At 47.2% G+C, this 18152-nt stretch overlaps 1 protein-coding gene and 1 long non-coding RNA gene across 2 annotated transcripts; one reads left to right on the top strand and one right to left on the bottom strand.

The window, feature by feature from the left end:
- Window positions 1–869: 869 nt before the first annotated feature.
- On the bottom strand, window positions 870–16858 carry LOC135315177 (uncharacterized). Its single transcript, XR_010374608.1, has 3 exons — window positions 13052–16858; window positions 9470–9639; window positions 870–6734 (listed from the first exon to the last, which is right to left on the bottom strand). It is a non-coding gene; the product is annotated as an uncharacterized LOC135315177 (long non-coding RNA).
- Window positions 5704–16987, top strand: LOC135315173 (cytochrome P450 2W1-like). Its single transcript, XM_064461627.1, has 9 exons — window positions 5704–6035; window positions 8468–8630; window positions 10494–10643; window positions 10737–10894; window positions 11692–11865; window positions 13641–13782; window positions 14159–14343; window positions 14857–14998; window positions 16766–16987. The coding sequence occupies exons 1-9, from the start codon at window positions 5838–5840 to the stop codon at window positions 16954–16956; spliced, it is 1503 nt and encodes a 500-aa protein (XP_064317697.1). The 5' UTR covers window positions 5704–5837; the 3' UTR covers window positions 16957–16987.
- Window positions 16988–18152: the final 1165 nt, after the last annotated feature.

Raw genomic sequence — 18152 nt, 5'->3', positions numbered from 1 at the left:
GGCTCCCTTGGAAGTTACACGTCCTCGGTAGACAGCAGGAGCAGGGCTATCACTGTAAGAACTGCAAGCAAAATTTTGGTGCTTGCAGAAGTGCTTTGGCTGCTTAGGTAGGAACTGAAGTTACAAATTCAGAGCTGATAATGCTCACGTTCTGCCAGCAGAGATCCTGCATCACTGTCAAGGCTTTTGAACGTAGTCACTGTGAAAGTAGATGTAAAACTGGCAATAGAGTCTGGCAGGAGAAAAAGGTTGGATTTTGTCACCAAGTCACTCACCTGGACCATTACCTTGTCATATGTGGGTCTCTGTAGAAAGCTGGTGACGCCCCAGAGACTGCAGCTGTCCTAGAGCAACTGTTTGATTACTACAATTAATGATTTGTTTCATGTAGCAGCCATTAGGAGTAAGAACAACTAGCCATACCTGCAAGGCTATACCCATTGAGGGAAGCATGATACGTGTGTGAAATCTGAATGGTGGTGCAGCTGCCAGAGAGGAGGCTGCTTCATGTGGCATGAAACAGGCAGGAAACCACATGTGAGTTAGGGAGCAGTGAGTGAGTCACTGAAGATGCTTTTATGTTGGGTTGGAGGCGGGAAAGACAGGTTCAGATGAAAAGAAAAAAGGGAGAAACAGAAAGTTACAGAGACTGAGGGGGCAGTTATGGTAAATGCATAACATAAAGTTGCTGTTTTCTAAAGCTGATCTGTGCTGCAAATGAAAGAAAGGAGGAAGAGAATATGAAGGGATGACAAAGTAGGGTGGTCTTTGTATGGCCAAGGCACTGACTCTTCACACTAGCTTTATAGTTCATGTGACTAAAGGCAGCACTCTCATAGTTGTACTGTACCTCGTGCTTGTACTGGTATAGCACTTGTACATGCATTGTACCATGGGGCCAGCTCCAGCTTCTGCATACATCTCACGGAGTCTGCTTAACAAGCTATGTAACACAAAAGCCTTTGCTGCTACATTTGCTTACATTTTGTTTGCTGTTGCTCTATTTGCAGTCTAACTACTGCAAGCCTGATAAATAAATATTTTGCTCTGTTGCAGTTGATCTATCTGGCGTTGCAGGATGAAAGTGATTTTGGGTCAAAATTATAGAGTTGGGCTGCACCACCTTTAATAAACCCACATTAGAGAGGTGAGCACAGGGGTCCCTGGGCAACATGCAGCCAGACATGTTTAACAATGCGAAGAGTGAGCAATACTCGTAGCCACAAACAGCTCGAAGGAAATGATTGAATTTCTAGCTCCACAAAATCACAGCTGAAAAGATCTTTTTAATAATTAAATAACTGTCCCCTTCAAAAGTATCTCCTATCAAAATCATACACACAGTCCATGTGTTGATGTAGTTTAATGATATAAGAAACCTGGGACCTTGGAGCTTTGTTAGCAAGTCAACACTTAGGGTTGTATCTTTGCTAACTCACAGGACTTAGAGGCACAATTTTCAGAACTCACTCTTTGGTGAATTAGGGAGTCCTCCCAGATTCCCAAAGTGCTTCAGACATCATGCAAAGCTTTTTCTTGCATTGGTCTCAGGGAGACAGACAAGGAGTTGAGATGGTATTATGCTCCAGACACCACATTTCCAAAAGGAATCATAGAATCATAGAATCACAGAATTGTTAAGGTTGGAAAAGGGCTCTAGAATCGAGTCCAACCGCTAACCTATCACTGCCAAGTCCAGCACTAAACCATGTCCTCAAGCACCACATCTAACCTTCTTTTAAATACCTCCAGGGATGGAGACTCCACCACCTCTCTGGGCAGCCTGTTGCACTGTTTGACAACCCTTTTGGTGAAGATTTTTCCCTAATATCCAACCTAAACTTCCCCTGGTGCAGCTTGAGGCCATTTCCTCTCATCCTATTTCTGGTTACTAGGGAGAAGAGACCAACCCCCACCTCACCACAGCCTCCTTTCAGGTAGTTGTAGAGAGCGATAAGGTCTCCCCTCAGCCTCCTCTTCTCCAGACTAAACACCCCCAGCTCCCTCAGCCACTCCCCATCAGACTTCTCCTCCAGACCCTTCCCCAGCTCCGTTGCCCTTCCCTGGACACGCTCCAGCACCTCAATGTCCTCCTTGTCCTGAGGGGCCCAAAACTGAACACAGTACTCGAGGTGCGGCCTCACCAGTGCCGAGCACAGGGGCACGATCCCTGCCCTGCTCCTGCTGGCCACACTATTGCTGACACAAGCCGGGGTGCTGTTGGCCTTCTTGGCCACCTGGGCACGCTCTGCTGGCTCATGCTCAGCCATGTGCTGACCAGCACCCCCAGGGCCTTTTCCTCCAGGCAGCTCTCCAGCCACTCCAGCCAAGCCTGTAGCGTTGCATGGGGTTGTTGTGACTCAAGTGCAGGCCCAGCACTTGGCCTTGTTGAATCTCTGGCCCAACGATCCAGCCTGTCCACGTCCCTCTGCAGAGCCTTCCTACCCTCCAGCAGACCACACTTCCACCCAGCTTGGTGTCATCTGCAAACTTACTGAGGGTGCACTCAGCCCCTTCATCCAGATCGTCAGTGAAGATACTGAACAGGATCGGCCCCAACACTGAGCCCTGGGGAACACCACTCGTGACCGGCCACCAACTGCATTTGCCTCCATTCACCACCACTCTCTGGGCTCGGCCGTCCAGCCAGTTTTTAAACCCAGCACAGAGTGCACTTGTCCAAGCCATGAGCAGCCAGATTCTCCAGGAGAATGCTGTGGGAGACAGTGTCAAAGGCCTTACTAAAGTCCAAGTAGACAACATCCACAGCCTTCCCCTCATCCACCAAGCGGGTCACCTTATCATAGAAGGACACCAGGTTAGTGAGGCAGGACCTCCCTTTCATAAACCCGTGCTGGCTGAGCCCGATCCCCTGGGTGTCCTGCATGTGCCGCATAATGGCATTCAAGATGATCTGCTCCATGACCTTTCCCGGCACAGTTACCCGTATCCTCCTTCTGACCCTTCTTGTAAAGGGGTGTCACGTTCGCTAGTTTCCAGTCATCTGGGACCTCCCTGGTTGACCAGGGCTGCTGATAAATGATGGAGAGTGGCTTGGCGAGCTCCCATGCCAGATCCCTCAGTATCCTTGGGTGGACCCCATCTGGCCCCATGGACTTGTGAACATCAAGGATATACTGACTTTAGGAGAAGTTGGAATAGGAGGAAAGAAAAATGATGATGGAGAAGGAAAACCCTTCCCATGCATACTGGCTTGGAAGCTTTGGTTATTCACCTTAAAGTGCAGATGGAGAAGAGAAGTAGGAAGAATAAGGCCATGCAATGTCCCAGAGAGATGAGTCATCTGCTTCTATCAACCTTTTCTCATAACAGAGGCAAAATGGAAAATTAAAGTGAATGGCAGCGAATTTAGACTAACAGAAGGAAATAGATTTTTATGCCTGTTACAGCCTTTTAACACTGGATAAGGGATGCAATTCAATGTACTTCAACATAAAAACAGACTCCAAACAAACAAAACCAGGAAAAAAAACATTTTCTTGTCTGGGGAATACATTATCTTACAGTGCCCTCGGAGCTCCCTGGGTCTGGCTGCTGTCTGAGGCAGGACGTGGCTCTGGATGGCTCTCTGACTGGCCTTTTACAGTGATTCCTGTGGCTCCTGCCCTTGCTTCAGAGGAACTCATCACAGTAAAAGCCAGCAGGATTTATCTGAGGCTGCAGCCCTGGATACACCGCTAGTCAAAAATGGGACTGGCGGGGAAGGCACAGAGATTTGGGGGGATTTAGGTTAATTCAAAGGGTGCAGGGCTGGTGCTTTACTGGCTGGCTGTCCCCAGGCTGGCTGACTGGCAGCGCAGTGGCTGTGCTTAGGGGGTCAGTGGATGATGCCCATGCTCCACGACCTCACCAGCACCACCTGCTTCACATGGCGTGGCAGAGGATTGGCACGTGGGCAGGAGGGACCGAGGACAACCCGGCTGTGAGCACCCTGAGGGGCCTGGCTGCCCCAGGAATGCACCCGGAGCAGTGTCAGTGCCTGGCAGGTGTTTTGTGCTCAGCTCTGTGTGCTTAGGCAGGAGCGCACGTAGCAGCGTGGCTCTGGAGTGAAACACGTACCAGACACATTATTGAGACAGGAATTTCTTGTCATTGCAAGAGCTTGACTTACCTTTGTCATTTTAATGCATTGCACTCAGACCCTGGTTTTAAAAACCCCCATACACTCCCTCCAGCTTTTCAGAGATAATTTAAGTCTCTTTCTGAAAGGCCTTTTTATGATTTCATCGGCTCCCAGGGCAAGCATGAAATAAAAGGAGAGCAACATGTAACTTTTGCACTGCAGGGTGCTGCCGGTCAAACAAAACCCTGCAGGAACAAACATTTTGCACAGGGCGCAGAGCACGTGCCATCACAAGTTCTCATCGCAGTGCCCACATTCTGCACCCTGTGCCAGCCCTCATCCTTCTTGCCTGTCTTTACAGCCCCTCTGCCTCTTTGCTCACTTGGGCAGGCACGGTTGAGTCATCCTAGGCATGCTCTAGAGGAAACCGTTGCCTCCAGCCCATTTCTTGGAAACTAATAAAAAACAATAATCCCAGAAATGTTGCAACACACTTGCTTCTGCTTCTGGGCAGCTATTGTGCTCTAACATCTCCACACCACACAGGCAGCTCCAGTGTGCTACCAAGCAGCTGTTAGCTTTGGGACTGTGCTACCATAGCTCTGCCCTCCACATTAGGTCCACTTCCTTCCCTACCTTCTTTGCATTTGCAAGGCTGAGGACCCATATTTGCCAAATAATAGTCTTTATATGATCTAACCTTTGGATAAATATACCTCTAGCCTTGTGCTTCCTGATCATGTACAGACAACTCTCTCTTCCCTGAACAATCTTATTCCATTGGCTCTTTATTCCAAATATCCTCCTGAAAGCCACTATTCAACTAGGTAGATCTCAAGCCCTTCTGTACAAGATTTAAACCTTTATAAGGGATGCAAGTTCCAGATGTTTCATATCTTTGACTTAAAATAATTCCATTCTTCTGTTTTTTTCACCTTCTGAAGCCTGACAGGTGAGCTGGCTCCACTAACTTCATTAACTTCTCTCTATCTCTTAGAAGCTGCTCTTGCAAAACGAAGAATCCTCCCAGAGGTTTCAAATCTAATTTTGTCTTTTGATTCCACTCATGAATCCACTCACGATCACTTGATCCAAGCTAGCTGTTACATGTCCTCTACTTCAGACACAAAGTCTGAAATCACATCCCTTCTGGGCAGTTCAGAGCCAACTTTATGGAGAAGTTTATGGGCCACAACCCCCAGGGATACATGGGCTTTACCATTATTAACAACCTTTGATCTCCACTTGACATCAAGAAAGCTAAAATCTCCCATAATGATACTACTTGTCTCTCTGGTAACACAGAGATCTCAAACCCTATCCAAATCTTAATCTGGAGGTTACTAATAGGATTCAGAGAAACCTTTTTATTTCCCCGTATCAGCGGAGTGTTTGGAGGGTCATAGTACTGCTAATAAAGGACCTTGAGGTCTCAGAGGGAGGAGGAGGTTATAGAGGAATGCCAAGCACCTTTTCCCATGTATGTGTTCTTGCACACACATGCATGGGTTTGTAATTTGAAACTCTCTTTACTTCTGGACAGGCTTTGCAAACTGCTTAGACCACATTCTCTGAGGTGTTTAAAGAGGGTGGAGTATGCAGTATTTATTTAGGTACTCTACAAACCTTAATAAGAATCGAGTGCTTGTAGCAATCGCAGAGAGCAAACAGAAAGCCAGCTGGCAGAAACTGAACAGTGCCACTGCATTTTTATTGCTTCTAACCCCCCCAGAAACAGATTATTGCTTAAAAAATGTCTTTTTTTATTTCATTTATTTCTGATCCTGCATTAATTTGTCTGCTATGTGCAGCAGTATTATTAGCTGTTCTCTATTTTTCAACTGGCTATAAAAATTCAGCTTTTAAATTTCCTCCTGGTCCAACTCCTCTTCCGATCATTGGTAACCTGCACTTGGTGGATCTTAGAAGGCAAGATAAATCACTAATGAAGGTAGGACAAAAACCCCCAAATCCAGACCCTCATGCACTTTAAAGCTGCCTGGGATATAGCAGTGAGAACTTTGGGGATTTTTTTTTTTTTTAATTCAAACTAAATTATAAAGGTGTAAAAATTGCTTATAATATTTTTCTGGGCTTCTTATAGTTGATCCAATGTCATTTATGAGCAATCAACCATTAAAAAAAGACCTCTGGGTAATGTGGGATTTCTTCATGTAATTGTGATGATGTACATGAAGTATATAATGCTTGTGGGATTTTAAATATTAACTTGACAGCTTGGACACCCAGAAATTTTTTAAAGCATGAGGACATAACTAACATGGAATGAAATTTCTTCCCTCCCCTCCACCCTGGAGAACTGGCAGGGGGAATTCCACGATGCAGTGACCCCAAAACTGCTTTGGAGAGGGCCAAATCCAGATGCCCCATTGCAAAATCCACTTCCCTCTTGATGAATTGGATACGCATTAAAATCTAGATGGCAGTGCAAGAGAGGGATGGAAAAGTTGCGCTAAGGAATCAGAATGAATAGCCTGTAAACTGTTCTATCAACCTGCAATTAAGACAACTTACCCCACTTATGGTGGTAAATTGTTCTTCAGTGCAAGACGAGGCTGGCACAGCCCAGGGTGTTTATGTCAAGCTGCTGAGTGTTCCCTCAGAGCAGACAGCACCCTCGGGGATCGACCTGCGTCAGGGTCAGGGAAAGAGTGAGCAAACAAACAGCGGCAGTTCACAGCGAGGCATCGACGCGGCTCCCGTAACGCCAGTGCTCGGCAAATGCTGGCGGTTCCCTGGGAGCAGCCTAGCGGTGGGTTAGCACTGCCATGGGGTGAGGCTCCCGGCACCTGGTGTTGTTATGGGCAATGTCAGGGTTGGGGTCAGTTTACCCAGTGGGGCTGGGCAGACATTGCTGCAGCCTCTGAATGGTGGTTTGGAATTACCTCCGCATGCTTTCATCACCTGCTAGGCTATATTTGGTATTGCCTATGTTTGCCTTTACTTTAGGATTACTCCAGAGGGGTTATCCCTCCATCTCAACCCACAGAGAGCAAAACACGGTGATTGCATTGAGCAGCAGGCACCAGTGGGTTTTGGCTGGGCACCCTAATGGGGGTGTCTGTGGGGCACGGAGGGCTGCCCCCCTCTCCTGTGCAAGAGCTGCCGGTGGACGTGGCACAGCTGCGGCTGCCTGCATACACTGTGCTTAGGCAGGAGGTTTGGACTGTGGCTTCCCATCACCTTGCTCCAGCCCAGCCCACACTCTTCTCAGCTGTCCCCGAGAGCTGTTTTCAAGCTGCCAGGGAGCGACATGCAGCTGCAGCAGCAGGGCAGAGGTAGTCAGCCTCCCACCGTCCCCAGTGCAGCGCCAAGGAGATACAAGGGCAGAGGCTGGGGGGACATGACAGTCCCACTCCTGTAAAACACAGGCACACAGTGGCAGGCACACACACAACAGTCCTTATAGCGCGTGGATTCCCCCGTCAGCCTGCCTCGCTCTGCGCAGAGCCCTTTCCTTGGCAAAAAGAGGAGCGCACAGCACAGCAGCTCTGCGGACAGAAGCAGGACATGCCAGCAAGACTGCGTGCTCCTGGCGGATTTTCAGCCCCCTGAGGCTTTATAAGCTGCCAGGAAGGCATAGCTTTGGCAGGGACCTGCAGAGAATTTATCCTGAGGCATGTGGCAGTGAAAGAGTCTCTCCGTGTCTTGGTGAAGATATCTCCAGAGCCTTTCAGTGCAAAACGAGCATCGTTTTATGAACAAGCATGGGGACAGCCAGTGGTTCGGGCAGCCTTCCACTCCAGCCATGGGTTCCCCTGCTGTGCCTGGCTGAGCTCTAGGTACCAAAGGCAGGTCTGAGCAGAGGGGCACAAATTTGCAATTTGTGGTCATCCAGGGCAAACTAAAAGCCTGGCATGGGAAAAACAGCTCCTCTGATCTAGTAGCAGGGATGCAGGAGTGCTTTGGTATGAGAGGAGCATTGTACCAAAGCTTTCATGTGCAACAGCATCATTATTTGCACTGAAATGTCTTCTCTGTTTTCATCTTTCTCTGGTTTGCCATCTTTTGTTGCCATTTGAGGTCCGGTCTTTAATTCTAGGTGGTTTTTGGTTTTGTTCCTGTTTTTAGCTTACTTGCTCCTTAACAGCAAAACCAGATTAGTAATGCACTGTTGGGGGTGGGGGTACTTTCATGGCAAGAACCCTAAAGTCCATATGGATACCAGCCAGGCATCTGTACAAAATGCCTCGTGTTTGACCACAACGAGCTCTGGCTCACCGGCACTGTTCTGCAGGTAGCGGCTCCGCAGCCGTTCCCAGCAGGGCACCAGGACGTAATATGTCCTTTTAGAAAGCGAGGGGTGCTTGCCCCGTGCACGCTCCCTCTCTTCCTGACCATCACAGCTCGCCTCTTTTTCAGCTTGCGGAAAAATACGGCCCCATCTTCACCCTCCACTTTGGGTTCCAGAAAGTTGTGGTCCTGACCGGGTACGAAGTTGTGCGGGAGGCGCTTGTGAACTACACAGAGGAGTTTGTAGACAGACCATCCATCCCAATATTTGACCAAATTCAGAATGGAAACGGTACTAGAGAAATGAGCGGGGGTGGGCGGGAGGGACGGCACCGTCGCTTAGTTCCAGCCTAACTGTGCTTCCCCAGAGCCCAGCTTTTAAACATCCCCCTTGGACCCTTCTGAAGCCAAGCTGACAAAATATTTGGCTTTCCTCGCTTTCATGCAAAGCCTTCTGGCTTTTCACTACCATAATTTTTGCTAATGCATTTGAAGCCAATCATATCCTAAACATTCGAGGGTGAGGAGCGGGATTTTTAAAGGCACCGTGGTAATTCTGGGGTTAATTTCTGTAAGACATCAATGAGAGTGGCTCTCCACCACCAACATATTTACAAACCTTCCCCATGGTTTCAGGGGACTTTGGACTAACTGGTTTGGCTGTTTGGAGCTGTAGGGTTTTTCCCTTTCTCCCACTGCCAGGTGGCACAATTTGGACATCATCAGTCCTCCATGCCTTGCCTCCCTACAAAAGCTCTTGGGTGGACCATGTGAAAGAGGTTCAGGCAGAAGCAATAGGCTGAGGCTGGAAATTTGCCCCACAAACAACTTCATGTTTTTTCCCAGGGCAACTGAGTATTTTGGAGGACTTTTTGCCTTGTATTTCCACCCCCTGCTTCAGCTGAGGCTTTAGCTCTGAGCATCCAAAAGGCAGCTTTATATGCTGGTCACAGGCTGAAGTTGGGATTACAATTAGAAATTAAATTACCCAGCCATAATATCAATAGATGAATTTATCGCTACATAAGGAAAAGGAATTGATGGGGAGAAAAGCATTTTTCAGAGCTAATTTACATGTAAAATATCCCTGTGGGAGACTTAGTATTGCACTATAAGTCCTTTCACACTTACCTTCTCAGCCCAAGACTGAGCTCACTTAGAGGTGACCCAAAGCTGTAAATTCACAGGGGCTGCTAAGTGACAATGGTCACAGATTTTCCAATAAAACTTTTTCTTCAGAAACTGCCAATGTGTTGACTCCAAAGCTGTTTGCAGAAAATGAATTATCCAGATGAAAGTGCCTGAATTTAAAAATAAAATTAAAAAAAAGTTTAGAAATTTGCCTTGATATTTTTAGAGAAAGAAGTTTTGCTTTCCAAAATAAAACAATGCAGCTCTAAAATAGTGTTTATTCTAAAAAAAGCAAACACATTTTAAAACCTTGCAGCCAAGATGAAGGTGTGAAGTGCTGGAATCCAGTTTTTGAACTGACACAATCTAAGATAGTCTTTGGATTATTGACACATTTTTTTCTTCTGCTATTTCCAACACTCTGAGGGGATGAAATACCCATCCCTGCTTGGTGGCATTAGTGAGCATCAGGGCATGAGCTCAGCGACCTCTACAAAGTGATAGTATTTTTGCCACTGCTGAAAATACAGTGTTCATTAGCCAGGGTAGAAGAGGCTGAATTATCCTGTCTCACATAGATAAAATATCTTTATGACTGGAATAGGACAAAGGGAGAAGCTTCAGAGATACCAGGTTGTTGCTTGAGGCCCTAGATCTGCAACCAGACAGGGTCAGAAAGGTTGCGTGACTTAGACCAACATCTCTCCCCAGCTCTACAGCCAACCAGTACTGGTCTGAAAGCCATACCTGCTTATCTTGCACTCAGGAGAGGGCTGGGGCAGACTGGGTTGGGTGCAAGCTTGTTTTTCCCAAACTACAGGCTCAGTGAGACTGGGAGAATGGAACTGAGAGGACACAGGGATGGGGCACACAGAAATGGGAGACCCTTAGTCCCCAAATCCATGGGAAACTGGGCAGCAGAAACACTTGTGGAGATCCCTCTTCATCCAGTCCCCTATTTTGTTTCGTGCGGCGGGGCTCCTCCGTGCATGAGCCCAGCGGTGATGTCTCACGGCCTGCCCAGGTTTGTTCTTCTCTATTGGGGAGCTGTGGAGAACAACGCGGAGGTTCACCGTATGCAGCATGCGCAACCTCGGCATGGGGAAAAAAATGATAGAAGGGAGAATTTTCGAGGAGCTTCACTTCCTTATCGAGATGATCAAATCCTTCAAAGGTGAGCTGGAGACCATCACGGTGCTGCACAGCCTCATATGCGTCACTGCTGCTGCGACATCTCACTAATATTTCTATCCCCCTCCCGTTGCAGGGGAACCTTTCAGCCTGACATCCTTCAACTGTGCTCCAATCAACATCACCTTCATCATGCTGTTTGGGGACAGGTTTGACTATAAGGACCCAACATTTCTCACTCTCTTAAGACTCATAGATGAAGTTATGATTCTTCTGGGATCTCCATACTTGAACGTAAGTAACCTGTTCCACAGATTAACACTTTTTTTACACTGGCACATTATATTTGTGAGCCACCCAGACAACAGAATTTGGTGCAGCAGTTTTCAGATATTCTGAACCAGCCTTTACACCTAAAATGCAACAGTTCTGTTGTTCCACCTTGGTTACTACAAGGGTGCAGCCAGAGTCACCTTTGCTACTCTCCTTTTGAACCATCCTGCACACCTGTGTGGAGTTAACGTGAGAACTGAACTATGGTTATTTTAGCTTGTCAGACTTTTTCTTTTGGTTTCTTCAACATACTTGCACCATCTAGGCTTTCTTTGTCTTTGCTGCATTTTCTAAAAAGGCACATTCAGTGTTGATGTCCAGGTGAGTGAGATTTCACAGACTGCATTAAAAATGCTTCCTTGGAGAGCACCAGGAAAACTCTGCTTATCTTCAGATTATCATACCCCATCCATCATAACCGATGTTGGAAAAAACTAACTAGTCTTCTACTGATCTAAACTGACTGGTGGCCTGGCACACTGGAGCCCCAACTCTGTTGAGAGGCTGGCCAGGCTGTTACTGGCAGAGGATCTGTTCCCACAGAACAGCATAAATGCTTAAAATTAGGTAGTACTAAATAAAGGCTGAAAGGTTTCAAAGCTCTCCCTTATGAAAATGCCCCAAAAGTCCCTGGGATGCTAAGATACTACTACTGCCAGACAAAACTCAACTGATGTGTCACGCCTTAGGAAGAAGCTGTTTCAGCATGTTGATATTTTTGCAGACTTAATGCTTCTCTTTTCTTAATTCCTCATTAGTATTTCAATTTCTACCCGTTCCTTGGATTTCTTTTCAAAACCCACAAGATTATGCTTGGGAAAATAGAAGATGTGCGCGTCATTTTAAGGCAATACATGAAGGCAAGCAGGGAGGATATCAATGAGAACAGTGTGAGGAGCTACATTGATGCACTGATATTCAAGCAACAAGAGGTATTTGACTGCTTATCTCTGTTGACTGTTTGCAATGTCTCTTTTGGATTTTTCTAGCTAAAACAGCTGCTGAGTCATGATTTTAGTCATGTCATGTAAACCTATTGAAATCCTTGCAGTTATTCTAGTGGTATTGAAATCAGACACCAGTCTCTTACACTTGGTGTAATTTACTGCAGGGATTTTTCTATCAAAATTAATGATTGAAAGACACTGTCTCAGTTCACTCCTGAAACAGCACTAATAATGTGAGATCAGCTCCTTGTTCTTAGTAGAAAATGCATGAATTCACATGAAAGCTGACTCTGCCTTTCTTTTTATGACAACAAATCAATTAATTATTGATACTGTTGCTGCAAGATAAATCATCCATACAAGTTCTAGCCCTGCCCTGCCTCTTACTTTAGTAGAGACTCTGCAATTTTGACATGAGTTGATTTCATCCAATGCTAAATAAATCTGAGCTTTTTCTTCTTTCCAACCATATCTAGGCCAACCTTAGGCACAAAGTATTCTACCCAGCTATGTAGAGGAAGGGTCAGTAAAGTCCTAAAAGCCAGCAGAAATGGTCTGAAAGTTCATTTGAACATTGCTGGGGATTCAAACCTGCCCTTGGGCAGGGGGAGTCCCTCAAAGCCAGGATTAGCTGAATCGCCTTCTGTACAGGGGAGAGACCAGGCAAGGAAGGAGAAGTGGTGGGGTAGCCCTGTATGTTAGAGAGTGTTTTTACTGTCCAGAGCTTGATGATGGTGATGATAGAGTTGAGTGTTTATGGGTAAGACTCAGGGAGAAGGCCAACAAGGCAGATATCCTGGTGGGAGCCTGTTATAGACCACCCAACCAATATGAAGAGGCAGATGAAATATTCTATATGCAGCTGGGAGAAGTCTCACAATTGCTAGCCCTTGTTCTCATGGGGGGCTTCAACCTACCAGATGTCTGCTGGAAAAACAATACATCAGGGAGGAAACAGTCCAGGAGGTTCCTGGAGTGTGTGGGAGAGACCTTCCTGACACAGTTCGTGAGGGAGCCAACTAGGGAAGGCACCCCACTGGACCTGTTTTTTGTAAATGGAGAAGGACTTGTGGGTGATGTGACAGTTGGAGGCCGACTTGAGCATAGCGATCATGAAATGATAGTTTTCAATTGTCAGAGAAGTAAGGAGGGGTGTCAGCAGAGCTGCTACCTTGGAATTCCAGAGGGCAGACTTCGGTCTGCTTAGGAGCCTGGTAGACAGAGTCCCTTGGGAGGCAGTCCTGAAGGGCAAAGGAGTCCAGGAAGGTTGAACGTTCTTCAGGAAGGAACTCTGAAAGGCACAGGAGCAGGCCATCCCCATGTGCTGAAAGACAAGCCGGCAGGGAAGAAGACTGGCCTGGCTGACCAGAAAGCTTTGGCTGGAACTCAGGAAAAATAGAGAGTTTATGACCTTTGGAAGAAGGGGCAGGCCTCTCAGGAGAACTACAAGGATGTCTTGAGGTAATGGAGGGAGAAAATTAGAAGGGCCAAAGCCCAGCTAGAACTTAATTTGGCTACTGCTGTAAAAGACCGTAAAAAATGTTTCTATAAATACATTAGCAACAAAAGGAGGGCTAAGGAGAATCTCCATCTTTTATTGGATGTGGGAGGAAACACAGTGACAAAGGATGAACACAAGAATTCATCTTGTGATGAACACAAGATCGTAGTCAACGGTGTTGTAGGATATGCAGTATTTCCCAAGCTTGCTAAATACTAAGACTGGTTTTAAAACTTTCTTACCACTTGTGTTTTTCAAGGAGAAAAACAAGAAAGACAGCCTCTTCCATGATGACAACTTAATAGCATCCATACTTGACTTGGTCATGGCAGGAACAGAGACCATAGCCACAACGCTCCAGTGGGCCATCCTGCTGATGATGAAATACCCAGAGATTCAAAGTGAGCTCCTTTCACCTATGCTCCATCCATGGCAGATATGGGGAGGGGAGAGGCCTGGCCTCAGATCCACAGGAGCTCTTTTGCCTTAAAAGCTGAATCCCAACTGTTTATTATTATGAACTCCTGATGTGATTAGATCCTGATCAAAGTCACAACCAAATAGTCCTTGTGCCTTGCTGGGATAGAGGATGAGTGGAGATCAGTGTGACGCTGGGGAAATAACCCATCCACATGCCTGAACTAGAAATAGAGCGGGTAAACCCAGGCTGATGTTTTAAGAATCCTCTCTCTCCATACCCTGAAGAAATAGGGTTTTCCCAAAACCAAATCTGGAACTGGCTTCCTTGCTGGAATCCAATGAGTTTGTTCCTTCCAGAAAAGGTGCAGGAGGAGATTGGGAGAACCGTCAAAGCTGGAAGCTGGGCCACATATGAGGATCGGAAGAACATGCCATTTACAAATGCGGTGCTACACGAAGTGCAGAGGTTTATCACCCTCCTGCCCCATGTTCCCCGCTGCACTGCTGTTGACACCCACTTCAGGGGCTACTTCCTTCCCAAGGTAGGTAACTGCTCCAGCCCAGGAACACACCACCTCATTTTTGCCAGTGCCATTGAAGACTGGTTTCTTTAGAGGGAGTTATAAGACTGAAGCCCAAAATAAGCATCCAAAAATCACCCCCAGAAGAGTCTCTTCCTCTCCAGTGACTATGATGAGTGCAGAGAGATTGGTATTGTAGGACTCAGTTCAGTCCCTCTCATGCTCAGGACTTCCTCACTGCACAGGTGACCCTGGTTTACCTCCTTGATGCCATCTGCACAGTGAAGTATGTGCCAGGGAATCTGACCCTCTGCTTGAGGTTTTCACAGCACCATGTGGGGTTTGGCTTCAATCCTTGGCACTGCTAGGAAAATCTCACCAACTTTTCTCTCTACTGGGTGATAGGATAAAACCCTCAGGGTCTCTACCTACCCTGGGTGGAGCAAATCTCTTGGGACACTGAAGTCTGTGTCACAAAATGAACAAAAAGAGCACTTTTGCTATCTTTTGTGCCTTCATGTACTTTTCTTCCAGGGTATAATTGTAATCCCGTCACTCACCTCAGTGCTGCTGGATAAGACGCAATGGGAAACACCACACCAGTTCAACCCCAACCACTTCCTTGATGCTGAAGGGAATTTTGTAAAGAGAGAGGCTTTCCTGCCCTTCTCCATAGGTAACTAAAGGGCTGATCTGCACAGAGCTGAAGCTACGGCAGGACCATTTTATTACAAGATACATTAACGGTGCCTTCATGGCTAACTACTGCCTTTAACTTGGTCAATAAGCAACAAGGCAACTGAAAGGAGTCAATTATTCTGCATCCAGGCAAATGGCTGCTCTCAGAGCACACCTCTCCCACCACTGAAAGGGTTGGTTCCCAAAGGTTCAACAGGAGAGATGACAAAGAGATATAATGCATCCAAAAGGTGGTGGAAAAATGCCTCAAAGCTGTCAGTAGGTGGATAACCAGACAGGACTGGTGAGGATGCCAGCATAGTTACGTGTACGGGGTTTTTGACCTCTCCTGGAAGTGAGAATACAGCCCAGGGACCTGCAAGTCCTGTCTTGAGGCAAGTCCCATGTGCCAATGGTCTCGACAAGGCCTCACCCACTGCCCACCAGAGCCAAGGAAGAGAGCCTTGCACCTTGGCTGGTATCATAGCCAGCAGAGACCCAATGTAGGACAGAGTACACCAAACTGTATTACTCAGTGAAATCTTAAATCCAAGGCCCTGAATTATTCCTAAAAATCACCTTGGATGGGGATTCTTCCAGTGGCACTTTTAAGAGGTCCCAAGAATTCCCAGTAAGACCTGTTCTTTTAGAGGAAGAAGCACATCCCCGTTGTTAGAGAAGGTGATAGAGCACTTGGCATCCTGACACTATCTCCGTCTGTCATTTTGGTCAAGTCACAAATTCTTCTTTTTTTGTTTTAATAACTTAATATTTTTTAACTTCACCTGCAAAATATGATTAACATTCTTTCCCTGGAGGCTCATAAACCCAACCCCCTTGGGACTTAAACTGAGCTAATGGTAGGAACAGTTGTTAGATATGAGAAACTCTCCCCTGAGCCATCCTAAAAGAAGAAATATCACGCATTGCCTTCCCGACAGCTATAAATGCTTCCAAAGTTTGCTCATTTCCAGAAATGCCGGCTCCCAGCCCATGTCCCCACGGCTGCAGCAGCATGCATTATGAGAGGGCACAGCTGGCTGGAGCAGTCTTGGTCGGAGTTTAATAAATCCCAGCACTGCAGAAGCCCATAAGTACTATGAATGGAAATTTCCTGCAGAATCCTACAAATCCTCTGGCGCACCCATAAACTTTCCAGCTGTTCCTCTGAAAGGATGGCTTGAAGGGATTCCAGAACATGCTCACAGCCCCTCAGCAGTGACTTCTGACGTTAGGAAGCCAGTTCTCGCTGTCCACCAAGTGCTTCAGCCACACAGGGACCAACATGCAAAGGAGGGGAATCTTACACAAAGTGGGGGTAGGAAAGAAGAAACATAGTCATTTGGAAAAGTGGGATATTAGAATAAATTCCACAGGAAGAGTGAGTTTCAAACAATTCCGCTTTGGGAAGAGGTGACATTTTTCTGTCAGGCTGCTCTTTAAAGAGAAAGGGTTAAAGATGTTGAGAGGGTTGGAAGAGATAAGGAGAGGAGAGGGTACATCATAAATGCATATTAACCCTGTAACATGGCTGTGACTGGCTGCTGCAGGTAGCTGTGGGATAAAAGGGACCAGACAGGCACACTGTACCAGTGTGACCGGGAGAGCTACCTTTAGCAACACGGGCTCCTCTGCTCCGAAACGCTCTGGTGCATTTCAAGGTTTCACTCCTGCTTCCATTGCAACATCTCAGATGCCAACATGTCCATGGCAAATATTCTAGTTTGAGCTTTCCATCAAGTAAACACATTGCTTTCATCCGCAGGGCGAAGGAACTGCATTGGAGAAAGCCTTGCCAAGATGGAACTCTTTGTCTTCTTTGTAGGGTTGCTGCAGACATTTACTTTTCAACCCCAGCCAGGAGTTTCAGAGTCTGACTTGGACCTTACTGTCCCCCAAACGACTTTCACATTAAGGCCTCAGCCTCAGGCAACCTGTGCTGTCCTGCGTGAATAAGCACAGCCTTGCTGGAGAGCAACCCAACAATTGAGGAAGCTGCTTAGATCAAACTTTGCTATGCTAGGACTCTCCACCCTGCATCCTGCCACATCACCTTCTTTCATACCCCCTGCCCACTGTCTCCATCCATACCCACTCCACTGCCCCCCACTGCTACATCTGCCCCATAGGTTGCTGACCACCTCTTTGCTCCCGTGCTGTGAAGAGGTGCATAGGATGAATTAGAAACCATGATCATGTTTTGACAAATCATAGAATCATACAGTCATTAAGGTTGGAAAAGAGCTCTAGGATCATCAAGTTCAACTATCAGCCCAGCACCCCCAGGCCTCCTAAACCATTCCCTGAAGTGCCACGTCTACACGTGTTTTGAACACCTCCAGGGATGGAGACTCAACCACCTCTCTGGGCAGCCTGTGCCAAGGCCTGACCACTCTTTCGGTGAAGACATTTTCCCTAACATCATCAAATCTAAACCTCCCCTGATGCAGCTTGAGGCCGTTTCCTCTCATCCTATTGCTAGTGACTTGAGAGAAGACACCAACACCCGCCTCACCACCACCTCCTTTCAGGTACTTGTAGAGAGCGATAAGGTCTCCCCTCACCCTCGTCTTCTCCAAACTAAACACCCCCAGCTCCCTCAGCTGCTCCTCATCAGACTTCTCCTCCAGACCCTTCCCCAGCTCCGTTGCCCTTCCCTGGACACGCTCCAGCACCTCAATGTCCTCCTTGTCCTGAGGGGCCCAAAGCTGAACACAGTATTTGAGGTGGGGCCTCACCAGTGCCAAGCACAGGGGCACGATCCCTGCCCTGCTCCTGCTGGCCACACTATTGCTGACACAAGCCGGGATGCTGTTGGCCTTCTTGGCCACCTGGACATGCTCTGCTGGCTCATGCTCAGCCATGTGCTGACCAGCACCCCCAGGGCCTTCTCCGCTGGGCAGCTTTCCAGTTGCTCTTCCCCAAGCCTGTAGCGTTGCATGGGGTTGTTGTGACTCATGTGCAGGACCCAGCACTTGGCCTTGTTAAACCTCATACAACTGGCCTCGGCCCATCGATCCAGCCTGTCCAGGTCCCTCTGCAGAGCCTTCCTACCCTCCAGCAGATTGGCCATCCAGCCAGTTTTCTACCCAGCAAAGAATACCCCCATCTAAGCTATGAGCCACCAGCTTCTCCCGGAGGATGCTGTGGGA

Source organism: Phalacrocorax carbo, chromosome 10 (genome assembly GCF_963921805.1).
Source record: "Phalacrocorax carbo chromosome 10, bPhaCar2.1, whole genome shotgun sequence".
NCBI lineage: Eukaryota > Metazoa > Chordata > Aves > Suliformes > Phalacrocoracidae > Phalacrocorax > Phalacrocorax carbo.
This window is presented reverse-complemented; position numbering and strand designations above follow the sequence as displayed.